Source organism: Larus michahellis, chromosome 3 (genome assembly GCF_964199755.1).
Source record: "Larus michahellis chromosome 3, bLarMic1.1, whole genome shotgun sequence".
Lineage (NCBI taxonomy): Eukaryota > Metazoa > Chordata > Aves > Charadriiformes > Laridae > Larus > Larus michahellis.
The window spans coordinates 71,388,170-71,403,055 of NC_133898.1; the positions used below are offsets into that span (position 1 = coordinate 71,388,170).

Genomic DNA, 14,886 nt, shown 5'->3' on the forward strand with positions numbered 1-14,886 from the left:
CAAATTAAAAAATCAAGAAAAAGCCTCAAAATTCAGTCCTTCATTAGAACTTGCCTGTTTATATACTGCCTTTTCCTTTAGTATTTTCTGGAAAAAGAGAAGTTGAATGACAATTTCTGTCAACAATAGTTGTAATATTAACGATGCTTTAGAACACTTGATTCAGATGAGGTTTTCTTTTTAATTAATCATTCAAGTTGCTGTATCATTTTTTAAAAACTCCTCGATAGTCCTTTGATGTTACTGTTACTTGGGGCAACAAAAAGAACCCTCATGGTTTCTACTGTTGGCTTTGTTTCAACAAAACACAGCATGAATGAACGTGTGTATGAGTTACATGGCTTCGGATCAATCAGTAAATCCTCCTAGGTATCAGTGCCTCCAGCTTTCAGTTCAGTTTAACTTGTCTACTACAAAGAAGAAAAAATTAATCTTGTTATTCCTACATAATAGAAGTATTTGGTTTATGCAGGACTGTTAGTTTTAGAGACAACTCATCTCAAGGGCTCAGAAGTCTTGATGTTTATGTTATTTAGTATTAAATTAGGATTTTTAACTCTTCTGTCAACTTAAACATGGATTTCTGCTCCAGCTTGCAGTTTGCCTCAGCACGCAGCAGAGGTTTGGAAGCTAGTTTCCAAAATGGCTAGATGTCCTTGACTTGGGGGTACCAAGGTCTGCCAGGGGCACAGTGAGCATAGCAAGTGGAAGCAGCAGCAGGTACCCAATTTGAAACTTCTACTATACATCTGACAGGGCTGTATACCCTCCAGCGCTGCTTCAGCTTTGAAACCAGTCCTACACAAAGATACTCAATTATCATCTGAGCTGCTTCAGTAGGCTCAACCCATGTTTCAGCAAACAAATATTCACATTAACATCACCTGACCCCCCCTCCGCCACCGCATAAGAGAGTAATCAGCCACCTCTAAATGCTGAAGGATCAAGATGCACAGCAATCAGCTATCTGCTGTACAGTTTGCATCCTACTGAAATGGCAGCAGAATGGCTGACAATACATATGTCCATAACGCAGTTTTCTGAGAAAAGGGAGTCAGTGTTCCCAGAGTCCTGCACAGGCTGCATAAAAACTGAGCACTAAAATAAACTTCTGGTTTTTATCAAATCAGGAAAGATCAATAAAGGAAAAACCCAATGCAACGGTTACTACTTCTTGTATACCATTCTGAAGAATTCCAGGGATCACAGGCCTGGAATTTTCAAATCAGCACAGGTTGTACATAATCAGCCCTTTCCAGAAGTGTCCGATGGAGCAAAAGTATCAAGGCAGCATATCTCATTTGTGGTCATTTTGCAACTGCTCTTCTATCACTCCCACAATCTACCTCTAGGTAGGATTACACACGTGTCGTTTTTCTCTAAAGTTAAAGGAAGGTAGGATAAACTGGGCTACTGATGTGTGGGCATGGACCTTAAGTCTTCTCCAGACATCTGGAGATGCTCCCATCTTGTAGTAGTACGCAAAGTTTCTGAAACACAGGGTCCAAACGGATTACTCAGCATCAGTTACACCTAACATCCGAAAGGAACATAAACCAGGATTCTCTATTAACCTGAAGAAGGAGACTGAGGTGGTACTCTGTTTGGTAAAAGAAAGTTAATATTGCAGTATTTTTTAAATATAGATTATTAGTCTTTAAGACTGCTTTTGCAAACCTGCGTGAAACCACAGACAACTCTCCTGGTTTAGCTGTACTGGTTGGAAATGTTCCCAACCCCGGCTCCTCATTGCCTTTCAGGTGCAGTTTACTGCCAAGCACTGCCGGGGGATGAGGCTGTATGGCAGCTCCAGAAAAATTCACCCAGATTTACCTGAACTATCTTCCTTAATGGGTTAAACAAACAGACTGGACTAGCTGATGGCTTAGACTTCATCTAGAGCAGCCCACGTCCATCTGCTGGTAGTGATACATGACTAGTAAGAAACATCCAGCAAAAAGGTCCTGACAACATGCAAGGGATGTTATTTTCTGCTGGACTTCTGTTAAGTGATGTCTTTACTTCAGCTGACTTTATAAAAACATTTTTAACCAGTTTGGGAACAAGCGATACGAATGTTCTCTTTCCCAATTTACAACGCATGTTTATCATCAAAGCATTCTTTCTTAGGAGAAAGCTGCTTCAACAGTCTGAACCTGACTCACGTAGCTTATAACGGATTTGGTGGGGGCCAATGGCCTTACATAAAAGATAAAACAAAACTTGAAACTGGCATCAAAATCAGACCAGAATTACTTCAGCAGACACTGAGTAAATAGGTGTGACATCCTGCTGAGGTGAGGTTTTCCCGCGTTTCTGCGCTGTGGTTCTCTTACAACACAGTCTCCACCACAGCACATCCAGTTCCCTTCAGCTTACACATAATGCACGTAAAATTTCTGGTCAAAATCTTTATTCATGGAGAGTTGACCCAAAACGCTAACGACCTGCTTACAACTGACCGCTCCGCGTTGCTGATTGTCGTTCACTTTAGCGGCCAGCCCAGCCCAAACCACGACAGATTTGAAAATTATTGCACGCATTCAACATCAGAGAGCATACAATTCACAATCATAAATATGCAGGTGATCTGCAATATGCTACCAACCTGCACATCAGTCTCAGTTTCAACTGCGCAGCACAAAACCCCAGATCAACTGGTGATAGGAACCAAGTCCTTATTAACATCACCTTTTCCAAAAAGTAAATGATTTAACCCCACTACATAATTAATCACTGAAGCTTTCATCTGGTTCCTAAGGAACAAGCTCTCAAAATTATTTCAAAACTACTTAGCATTTTAAATTATCATCTTTTCTGCACACAGGCATTTATGCTGTAGATAGACATTGCACCTCATCATGAAAAAAAAAGATAAGCACGGTTAAATACATTTCAAGGTTGCCAAGATAAAAGAGCCAAGGGACTGCTACCTGACGTGGATAATTATACCAATTTCAAAATGTCTTTGTTAATTCAGGAAAAATGTGATGGTACAATGTCAGAATTTTTGGGGTGACCTGGATCCTCAAGTCTGTAGACTCCAGATAAACAAAAGATCTCATTACTTTCCTCAGAAATGCTCAAGAAAAAAAACCCACAGTATCGGCACAGAGGGCAAACCAATATAGTGAGTGAATAAGATACTTAACGATGTTAATTTATTTGCTACGAGACAGCAAATACCTGTCTTATGATCAACAAAATCTCTCTGGTTGTATTTTTACCCCACAGAACTATCAGTTAATGTGCAAATAATAGGATTGCTAAGACTGTAGTAAAAATAAAACACAAGAGATTGCCATGAGTTTATTTCTTTTCTTAATGTTCAGGATGAGTAAGTATAACAACTTTAAATACCATGGAAAAATCTAGTTATAAAAGCAAAGGCTACATGAACTAACAAGACATATAGCTCTCACTCATCCCTTCCCGGTGAAACATTAGAAGTTTTAGTGCCAATGTTTATTTAGAGGGATCATAAATTAAAAGCTTTTCTGACACGTTCACTTCTGGTTTCTTTTCTTTTTTTTTTTTTTTTTTTTTTTTTTTAAAAGATTCTGCCTTGGGCTAAGAATGGGTATGTTCACCTGGATCTAAGTAATTGAGACAGCACATAGTAAAGGAAGATAATATTCGGAATTGGAACTTATTGCCTTACAGATCAGGTACATTAATAAACCATATAAGACTCAGTCTACTAGAATACGAAATGAAATGGATTTCAGCTAAGCAGACAGGAAGCTTTTTAGGCAAGTCTAGTTTACTTCACATTTGCAGTGTGAAGAGTGCAGTAGGTTACCATATGCTAACTGAAGGATGGTAACCTCATAAGTACTAATTTGACTGTCTAAGGGGTTATCCTGCTGATTGAGTGCAACAAAGGTTCTCAAAAGGGAAGGCAGAAAAACTGAAAAAGGCTAACCAAAGAAAAAGAACATGGACAGAAAAAGACAGAAGGAAAAGGGTGAGAATAATCTGACAGACAGCAACGCGGCATACTGTGGCATGACACCACCACCACAGTTCATACTGCAACAGCTTTTGTCACTGGAGCTAACCTAGCCACATCCCTTCCTGGAGATAAAGCTTGCACTAGCATCAGGAGTTCTTCTGGCTCCTAATAATGCAAACACAATGCCTCTGCTGTAGATAGGAAAGAAGCAAAAGATGCAGATCTTGCAGCAAAAGATGACTTTTGCACACTAAACATGTAACAACACAGTGAGTTTTGCTGGCAGGTATTTTTGTTAGGGATCAGTCAGGACTTCAACCTGTCGATATGCCATCAAAACCTTGTAGCATAATTCTAGTCAACAGGACATAATTCTCTTACCAAAATCATGAAAAGATTGCAGAGCTAACTCTTGGACCACAATAGTTTAATAATATACTTAAAAAACATTAATAGACAAATACCAAAGAGCAATCCTCTAACCATATGGAGAGCAGAAAGCACAAAGTGATATGACATTTGAGAATTTTATGATTGTGTAATGGCAAAATGCCAAGAAAACTTCTGGAAGCTCTGATTTGAAAAAAGGTAATAGGATGATACTTATAATACTTAATTCTCAGCTTAACATGTCACATGAACTGTATAACCCTTACAGAAATATTCAGGATTCACCTCATATTGTAACTATTTTTAAGATAATAGAATTTTGACTTAGTAAATGTTTCCCATTTACTCTGTCATTGTCTCTCTGCCCCCTCATTCCATTCTCCCATGCTACTGTTCTCCCTATGTCAACTCTGCTCCAGGAGAGCCTGGGATGTCCACATTTCTGTATTATATTTCAGAAGATATTCAACAAAAGCATCTTTAGAAATACTAGGTACAAACTAACAGCAAGTTGTTCGGGCTGTCATTTGGGAATACATTAACCGGAATTTCCTTTTTAGCATTTTTCCAAGCCAACAAGCAAATCCTCATCCCTACCAATCAAGCAGAACAAAAACATCCAAGCGATAATAAAATTAGCGGCGTCATATTTCAAAAGGCTCAAAAGTTATTGCTTTATACATAACTGTCTGTTACATTTTGCAATCTGAACAGCAAGCTGAGGAATCCTCTTAGGAACAAAATACAGAGTAGCTGAATCTATCAATTCTGACAAAAAATGATGTTCAACAAATCTTATGTCGGCACACCCTGGTGAAATGAAGTTACAGATTGCTAATGTTTATTTCAGCATGCTCACCATGGCAACTGAAATAATTGCATATTTAGGTTTACAAGATTTCATATTTTTTTCCAATCTTAGACCTGTTTTGTTGTGAACAACAATTAAAAAACCCCATGTACATACATCACTCAACTGAAAGAATAAAATTACAGCTTCATAGCACATACCTATGATGGCCGATATGTCTCGCTCTTTTAATGTGCCCAACTCCCTTACATCCTGCTGTGGGACACCCTCCATGCTCTAAAGCTTCCACCAATTCCAAGGGACCTGTATGTCAGGGGAAATTACATTTGAGATTATAAAAAAGCATCTAATCTTTAAAAATAACATAAATATGCAGGAATACCAGAGTATCATAGTAAACATGAAGAAGAAATAAGTAAACAAAACCTAATTTTAACGTACTTTAAAAATGCATTCTACAAAAACATGACGGAGATTCAAACAATCTAATCCACTGGAGAAATAACTTTATTCTGTATGAGTAAACCTCTACATGAGACCTACATCTACATAAAGAATGCAAATCTTGGAGGAAGTGTATGACTTCAAATTTCTCTCCTGTTAACTACATGTAGTTGGAACCCGGTTGTTTTGCAAGAGCACAGACAAAGTAAGTTACCCTGCTGTTCCTGAAGACAGGGATCTGTTCGTAATGGGTACTGACCTTCTTCATTTTTAGCTCAAGTTTTCCAGTGAATAAGAGGTGAAAACAAAAGCTGAAAACACTTCTAAAAAGAACAAGCCATCAGGAGATTTTTGGCATTTTTACTTATCTGAATTTGTGTGTCTATCTGATTTTCAGCAACCTGTAACAATAACATCTGCAGAGACATTAAAGCATGTCGCTGTCAAAACTAGCTCTGACACTCAAACAAACATAGTATATAAGCCATAGTTTCACGGCAAGTGAGAGACAGACCTACTCCAGTATATGAAACTGAGAATACCTCCTGCACATCTGCAAACATACACTGTCTCTCTAGTACTGGTTTTACTTGAAAAGGACATGAACTTGTATCTCCCCCTACAGATAATGATACTGACATAAAAAGGTCTATTTAAATAAATTTTTCCAGATGAAAGACAGATTCTTGCTCACAGATACATAGCGACAGACAGAGAATTATTATGTATAATTAGGACAGCACTTTCTAACAAATGTTCCACCTATGCTAAAATTACAACACTATGACTACACTGAAGCCCAAAGAATTCTATAGGCTTTAAAATGGTGCAATGGCTGAGAGAACAGAGATGTTTATCGTGTCCGCCTTTATGAAAATTGATGCCTATAATGTAACAAGTTAGTGGACTCAGAGGAGTTAACTTAATAGAGATGCTTTTGTACGGGGCAGTCCTGCCTCACTGATGGTCTGGTTTTGCAAAAAGTAGCTCCCTACAAATGTTCTCTCTCCACTTAAAAAATTCAAACTCTCTAAAATTGTAATTTAAAAGAGCTGCAACTGGCTGTTCATATTCATGCAAGAAGCTGCTGCTTGTGTCACTGTGACACAATGTTAAAATCAACACCAATATATGGCTCTTAATTCCCTAGCTGCTAATAAGAAGGTCATAATCCATCATGTCGACTTCACTACATCTTAAGGGAAAATACTGTAATAAATTCTGGGAGTGTATGACCATTATGACAACTGCTCTAGACTAATATTGCTATCATGCAGCGTTCACACAAGCTTCTGGTGTTAAAGACAGGGATCTGGACCGCATCATTAAAAAGACTATCTTACTGACCAAGGAAAAAAATACTGCGTCTTGCAAAAATATTTTCTTCACTCCTTCTGAAACCCTTTCACAGAACCTGAAGTGAACTTTAACTTACTTGGAAACAATATTAATGTTTTGATAGTATTCTATAGTATTCTATATTCTATACCATGTTCTATGGTAATAATACAAAGTCAAGTCGTTCATCCTATTTTAATAGTATTTGTGCAGTTAATTATTATTTTTTTATTTAACAGTCAGTCACTTTCCCTCCTCTCACGTTGTCTGTCTTCACTTTGTAGCTTAACTCGTATCAGAAAATCACTTCCACTGGTCACACGCTAAAAGATATGAACAGTGTCTCCTATCCCAGCACCTAGAGGAGATGACATGTTGTATGTAATGGGTGTCTGTATTTTGTTTCATTTAATGTCTCCAACGAAATGAATGTATGTATGTATTTTAAATCTTAACCTAGGTGGAAGTAATTTTTTTTTCCAATCTTAGTAATAGAGATGCAACAAGCTAATTCAGCTCTTTTGCCATATGATACAGTTTTTACTTATGTGGCCACAGGCTACTTTCTCCCACTGGACTGTTACTTCGTTCAGCACAAAGGATGCACATCTCAGTTTAAGAAGCAGATATGCAGCACACTATCTTCTCCTCATTATTCACTTTGTGCTTTGGAACTTATGGCACTCTATTCAGACCCTGCTTTGAAGGCAGAATGATTAACTTCCTAACAGGCAGTCATCACTGTACTACTGGAGTGCTCAGAAAACTAATGCATGTACTCTGATCACACTGCTGATAGGAAACATTTCTTCTTGGCATTTTAGAGACACTGAACTGAGGTACAGAGATTTTCAGGTAACACGTTCACAAAATCTGTGCGTGCCTTATCCCAGTTATTTTACATTTAATTGTTTCAGCGTACGTGGCATTGCTCAGCATTTCTTATTTTCCAAGCACAGCTCTTTCTGATCTCAGTTACAGCTGTGAACACTCAGCGCTTGTGCAAACCACAGCTCAGAGTAAAATGTAAAACAATCCCAGAGAAGAGCACTCAACTAAAAATTCTGTCTTCAAAGTTTGGCTAAACTGTTTTCACTACCATTACCCAGAAACATAATGGCATAGGCAGGTCTATCTTTACCACAACAGTCTCTTCTCTCTGCAACCTTCAGTCTTATTCGTGCCAGACCTCCCACTTCTTCAACAAGTAAATCAAAATCCCCAGAGAGAGCAAACCAGTAAGTGCAGTATTATTATTGGTGCCATGCTTCTGTCCGATTTATCTTCAGTATGGGCACCATTAACCCCTCTTGGCTCAGCTGAAGAAGAAAAGGAACTTAGCTGTTTCTGAGGATTTGCCACAGCATTTGAAAGGAGTGTCTCCTCAGTGCCGTCTGGACTCCTTTGAGCTAAAAAGCACACTAACCTTCAAGAGGACATGGACAGAAGGTTTTAAGAGCAATACTGTACCCCTGCTGAGGGACAGAGCAGTTTCATCACTGGCTTCAAGAGGGACAGGATTTTATGCAACAGATCTTCATCATTACCTCAAATTTTGACTGTGGTTCTTATGCATAGAGAAGCATTGTGTTTCCACTACAGTAAGGGTCAATAAAGCTATCTACTAAAAAGTGATTAATTACTGACTGCTGATTTTGCACTAAATGTCACATTTACATTATTTTGCATATTGTAGTTGCTACTCTTCCTTGGTTGGCACTGGCAGGGAAAAAGATAGCTCAGTACACGTGCCTTTTAACATCATTACATTATAATGTGATTTCTCTTACTAAGTGGGGGCTGAAGGGGGTGTCCGGTTTTTGTACACCAGCCTGCAGGATGGATATCAGGGCTATCTACATCAGTCCAATAATCATAAATACTATCCCAGCCATCAAAATGGACCTAAAATAAAAAAGGAGAACAACACGTTTTAGATCAGAAAAATTCTCTATGTTTCCCTAAGTAATCTCTAAAAAATGACATATCCATTAGAGAAGTCACTTTAAGAGAACTATTGATGTTACACACAAAAAAAATATAGGTATGTTAGCTTCTAGACCCAGACATATTCTCACTGAAGTAGAGAGAGGGGTGTCATTTGGTTCTTTACTGTGTCTTGCATCATCAGGCTCAAATCCCAAGAATAAAGGAGGCAAGTTTAGTTCTCATGTTAATACTTAAATTAAGCCAATTTTCTCTCTCAACTCCCCCCCCCCCATCCCAAACATTTTTTAATCTCCTGTTTGAACAGGATTTAATAATAGCAAAGCAGTAAGCAAAGGCCTAAAAAAAATGGCATTTATCCATAAAAAACAAAAACCCCCAACATACATACAAGTAAAAATTTTAGTAAATTAGTAAAATTAGTAAAACCAGACTATACAGGATAAGGACTTGAAACTGCAGAGAAAATGAAGTATGTGACTTCCCAAAAAAACACCATTATGGGCGATACATGCATTTTTTCAGGCGAAAGACAGATATCTTCAAATCTTACTTGACCTCTGTACTAGTAAATAGCTCAGATCTCTCACGCACGTATGTGTGGATGCATGTACACACAGACACACACAAACAGAGCTCCTTCAACAAACACTACAGAGTCAAATTATCACCCTAGAAGCTACAAATCCTGTCATTTCAATAAATTAAGACTGGAAAGGGAGTTTTTTTTGTTTTGGCTTGGTTTGGTTTTTTGCATGACCAACCTAAAGTTTAGATAGAAAATGTGTAGGCATGAAGGTATTAGTTCTGATGACTCCCTACCATCAGTTAATTCAGATTCAAAATGAAACGTCAGCTGCATTTCCTGCTTGAAATACCATCTATGCCTAATAAATCTGTACAAACTGCAAACATAAATATCCTTCATATCCATCTAACTGGCTATCTGGAACATGCTAGCCCTTCTAACAGTTAAGGGCTTCAGAGACTAAACTGGTTTTGTACAATAAAAGAAAAATAATTCAAGTATACAACTTCTGTAAAACTGTAATGTCTTAAAAATATGTTATCTGAGATTAATACAATCTCAAGTCCATAATTAAGATAAACTTCAGAATTGCAGAAGTCACTGACAAGGCACCAGAGATGAGGGTCCTTTTTTTTGTATCTCCCTTATCTCTGTCTCTCTCTTCTCCCTGGAAGTTTATGGAGACAGATTCAATTAACCTAGGCCAAATATTTTATGGGCCCTAATACAAATATCACAGCAGCCCTTCAACACTTGGTACTAAATCACCACATTTCTTCATAGAATAGACAACTGTTTTACATCAACTACTCCCAAAGCAATTTTTTAACATATTCCACTCTGCTCTCTAATTACCTACATCAGCAAATGTAACTAAGAGGATAATAGAACAACCCATTCCAAAGGAATTATACACATATTAATCAGTGAAAAGGATGAGTAAAAGCTTAGCAGGACACAGCAATGTGACTCATTTCTTCCAGTGCTTAATTTTGCAACTATAGGCTTTTGGTTTTACAAAACACTCCTCACTCACTCAAGCAGGATAGTACAGTAAGAGAAAAAAAACTTACTTTTATTCTATAGTCATCAGTATCTACAATAGTTGCTACTCTGATAAACACTGGATTTCTCTTGTCAACTACTTCAAGTTTCATGTTTTTCTGAAAGCCATGAGAAGGTTTCTAGAAAGGAAGAACGATATTATGTGAAACGGAAGAGAACCTCAAAAATCTCACACAATTGTAAAGTGTATAAAATCCATAGAAAAATTTCTGACTTCATTTTCTCAAATCTGTCCTCCCCCTCTGACGAATTAAGCATTAAAAGATCATTCAAACCTGTGTTCTTAAACTGGAGGAAAAAAAGTAACTACTGTGGGATTCCAGGTTCTCCATTCAAGTCTTACGAGTAAGTAAGTAGGGACCTTTATTTTAAATCAGTTGGGTTTTTTTCCTAAATTCTCTAGAAAAGTTTTTCCAGAGGTTATGGCCAACAGTTTCAATGTGGTATTGAAGTAAGCATCACATACCAGCAGCCTGAAATGTCTACGAAATTGTCTACAGGAAACACATGAGTGGTTTTTAGTATGTGTTTTTGCTTTCTGGATCAAACACTCTTTTTCAGTCTCCTACTGAAAACATAACTAATCCATGGTATAACAGTAAATACTCACTCAGGACAACCAGGACCAAATACCTGTTTTGTAATACTGTTTTGGGAAAAAAAGGTGTCTTTGTTAGGAATACCAGATTTTATCTTTGCCATCTACAGCTATGAAATCTAAAGCAAAAATTTTATTTCCATTTTAAAGGACCATATGCATAAGACATGTTATGTTTTTTATTTTAGATTTCTAGGAAAATAACATATCTGTGCCTGTAAGACTTTCCAGAACATCGGTGCTTCTTCCTCAGCTGCTTAAGAACTCTATTTTCTCCCATAATACAATATAAAATACTGTGACTGTCTCAGGAAGACTTCATCCAAACTCCAATACAATCAGCATTTTATTCTCATTAAATCTGCTTTCTTATTGTTTATCACAATTAGCATTAATGTGGTTACCATTACATTAGTACAGAAAGCAGGCAGGTGATTTTCTCTGGCTGTAAAATTGAAAAGGCAGAGCACATCTGTCCCCCATGCAGTCAAGCTCTCCTTCCCCTCCATCCTCAAAGCCAGACGGCCTTCTCTGAGCTACCTTTTGGGACCTACACCATGCCCCAGCTGCCCTCTGCTAGTATGGTTTCTGGAACAGTGTTGGGCCATGCCAGCTAGCGCACTCCCTGTTTAGTGCTGTCAATGCCTGCACACTTGTGGCGGGTCCTGTTTGGGTTCCTGGTATAGACACAGCCAGATGGACCCTGCGGGCCACTGGTGGGGCATTCCCACTGATGAACCCTGCGGGGTGGCTCCTCCCTGAATCCCAGGGGAAGAAATTAAATCATGGATGCTTTTTAGTTTGATGTAGTCAAGGTCATAGCCCTCCACTGTTTTGCCAAGGACTATACCTCTCAGATATAACCAAATACGTTCCTAATCCTTGCTCCAAGTATTCTTGCTGAGGACGTAAAATTGAGACATGTTATTAAGTAAGACGCATTTTGGCATGATAAACTACAGGTCGGTAATAAACTCTGGTGATATACTGACCCCAGAAACTGCTATAAGCACCACATTTCTGCTTTCGTTAATCCAGCTCTTAGCAAAGTGTTGTTCAGAATTAGTGTCCCTAATCTGAAAAGCCGAGGCAAACCAGCTTCGGCGTGCTGTATGAAAGGGGCTGGGAGCCACCAGCCATCTGATGCCGGCTCCTGACAGGGATGCTGTCTGCATTACTGACCAGTCCACTCTCCTCACAAAATCCTAGGAGCTCAAGAAAGATGGGTGTCACTGAAAGCAAACAGCAAGTACGCAGCTAAAAGAAAAGGACACTGCCCACAAACACCACAGTTAAGCTGGGGAGCTGCCTGAGGGTGCTGCCCACGTGCCCTAGTCACAAGCTCGCAGAAGAAAAAGTCTACTGAAGCATATTAAATACAAACTCTCTCTAGAAACTATGAACTTGATGGGCAACCAGACCGACCTCCTACAATCATGTTTACATTCTCACTGTAAATTAAAATTTAAAATGTACAGATAGAAATACATATGTTGAAAACATGTTATGATGACTCAGTAGCTATCTCATTATTTCTGGTAACTAGGCAGTAATTTCTCATAGCAAATTACATTCATTAGTAATATTTTGTAGCATTTAATCCCATATAATGATTACAATAATAAAGTAATAGTGATTTATAATAACAATTATCTGATTTCTAACAGAGAACTCCAAGCTTGCATAAAAATAAACCACCTATTATGCAACTAGTTAACTGGATCCATTTGGAAACACAGGAACACCATATATGTATTCTCTTCCTAAACTAATTAATTATATGCACTCAAAAGCATGAAAAAATACAGGTATTTTCTCACCACTTTAAAAGCCCTTGCAGGTGCAGGTAATGAACTGGTTTCTTCCAAATACTTCTCCCAAGAAAAATGCTTAGCGTGAGGATAATCTGGCACAGAAGAAACATGAGCAAAATTAAACTTCGCAGTGCAAAAAATAAAACTGATGTCTAATTTACAGAATGCCTAACACTTTTACAATACTGTTCTGATTTATAAAGTAATTACAAGAAAGGTTATTCTAAATTATCTTTGACACGTTCACCATGTAGGTTAAAAAACCCAACAATCTTCTCATACACATTACCGATTGCTAGCAGAAGTCGTCACAATTGGTTTGGGTATGAGAATATAAATAATGTGGACTGCAAAAATCTGTCCACTTAATTCAAGAAATTAATTCACTTATTATAAGACTAATCCTGTATTTTATAAACAGTAATTTACTGGCTAACACAACCCAAGCAGTGATAGCTTTGTACCACAACAGAGTATACCTGACTACTTGCTATTCTTTTAGTGAATTTGTTTTAACTAAACTTCTAAAAAATAACTGGGATATTGACTGTTAAGAATAACTTACAGGCATCATCGAAAAAGATGTTGCCTTTCTCAGAAAGTGTCCTGTTTACAAACACTTTATGCAAGAAACACAAAGACAGCTTTGCTCTTAAAGAAAAGGCAGTGCCTCTCCTTTGCCTTTAATCTGCACTAGAAGTTTAACTTCAAGTTTAAACATGATTCATAATCTAGAACAGAATAAAACCAATTCCGATTTGTTTTAAAAGGGATTGCACTGAATAATAGGCTGTAATTAACCTCCTGACAGACAAATCGCTTACGACTTTTCAATATTGCTGGCTATTAGAATTTGTCAAAGTTGGTTTTAACCAATTAAAATTTTCCATGTTCTCAGACCACAGATGGCAGTTTCTGCAACAGGGCATTTAGATCATTCAGCTATACACAGTTGTCCTGAAAAAAGCAGTGGAGGTCTTATATTTCATACTAACAAATGCACTTTCATTCTTCTGAATCATCTCTCTCATTGTGTTTTCCTCCCTTCCAAAGGGCCCTCAGAAGTTTGGTTCCTCGATCACATAAGGCAATCCTTTCATCAACCCATTATCTTGCATATTTAATTCACATGAAGATGCTTTTCTTATGCCACAATCTCACACACCTGAAATTTGTTTTATCAGCATTTTCACAAAGTGAGTCTTCTAAGTGAATACATTCAACCAAAAATACAAACTTGTTCAGATTCCAAGGGGTATCTTTCATAGATAGATGTCTCTTCACTAAAGCAGCATACATGTGCATGCACCTAATGTCTACTGTATTTCTACTTTCAATATATTATATCCTGTAAAAAAAATTAGAAATCCCCAAGTATCAATTCTTAAGTACAGAAAGAAAAATTCAGGAGAGGTAACAATAACCTTATTGTAAGCTTTAATGCTGCTAACTAACTATAACCTCCTTAAATCTTTCAGATGTGTAACAAGATACAAACCTGGTGGGGTGATGAGAGTTCTTTTATGTTCCTTACACCATCCTACTGGATGAATATGTGGGCTAGCTGCCTCGCACCTGGAGGAGGGGGAGAAAAAAAGGGGGTTGATAATGCAGTTCTTCGGAGATCCTATTATGTTCAGAAAACGACATAGAAAAAAGATTTAATAAATTCCAAATAACCTATGACACTGTCAACTTACACTTAAACCGCAAACATAACCCAAAGATACGAACACATTTAACAGACTTGTTACCACCCAAAGAAGCATAACGCTTTATTTACAATTTCACTGGAAGATCAAAAAAATCTAGTCCATTAAGTCAGTGGTAGATCTCCAGTGAGACGCTATAATGCAGGATCTGAAAAATTCACACGTAGGTAGAAACATGCTGGTTTCAAGAACACAGTAATCCAATCAAAGACAGATGGGGTTTTGCAAACTTTAAACCAAAAGCTTAAAGACCCTGATTAATGATCCACATTGCACCTGGAGG

General features: G+C 37.7%; 1 protein-coding gene across 4 annotated transcripts in view; it reads right to left on the minus strand.

Annotated features, from left to right (window-relative positions):
* The window catches only part of L3MBTL3 (L3MBTL histone methyl-lysine binding protein 3), an 81,357-nt gene that overhangs the window by 17,030 nt on the left and 49,441 nt on the right, over positions 1-14,886 (minus strand). For all 4 annotated transcript variants that reach the window (XM_074580738.1, XM_074580737.1, XM_074580739.1 and 1 more), the window contains exons 12-16: positions 14,390-14,466; positions 12,898-12,983; positions 10,488-10,598; positions 8,729-8,843; positions 5,357-5,459 (exon numbers count right to left, since the gene is read on the minus strand). In XM_074580738.1, coding sequence (XP_074436839.1) covers positions 5,357-5,459; positions 8,729-8,843; positions 10,488-10,598; positions 12,898-12,983; positions 14,390-14,466 — 492 coding nt within the window. The remainder of the gene's footprint in view (positions 1-5,356; positions 5,460-8,728; positions 8,844-10,487; positions 10,599-12,897; positions 12,984-14,389; positions 14,467-14,886) is intronic.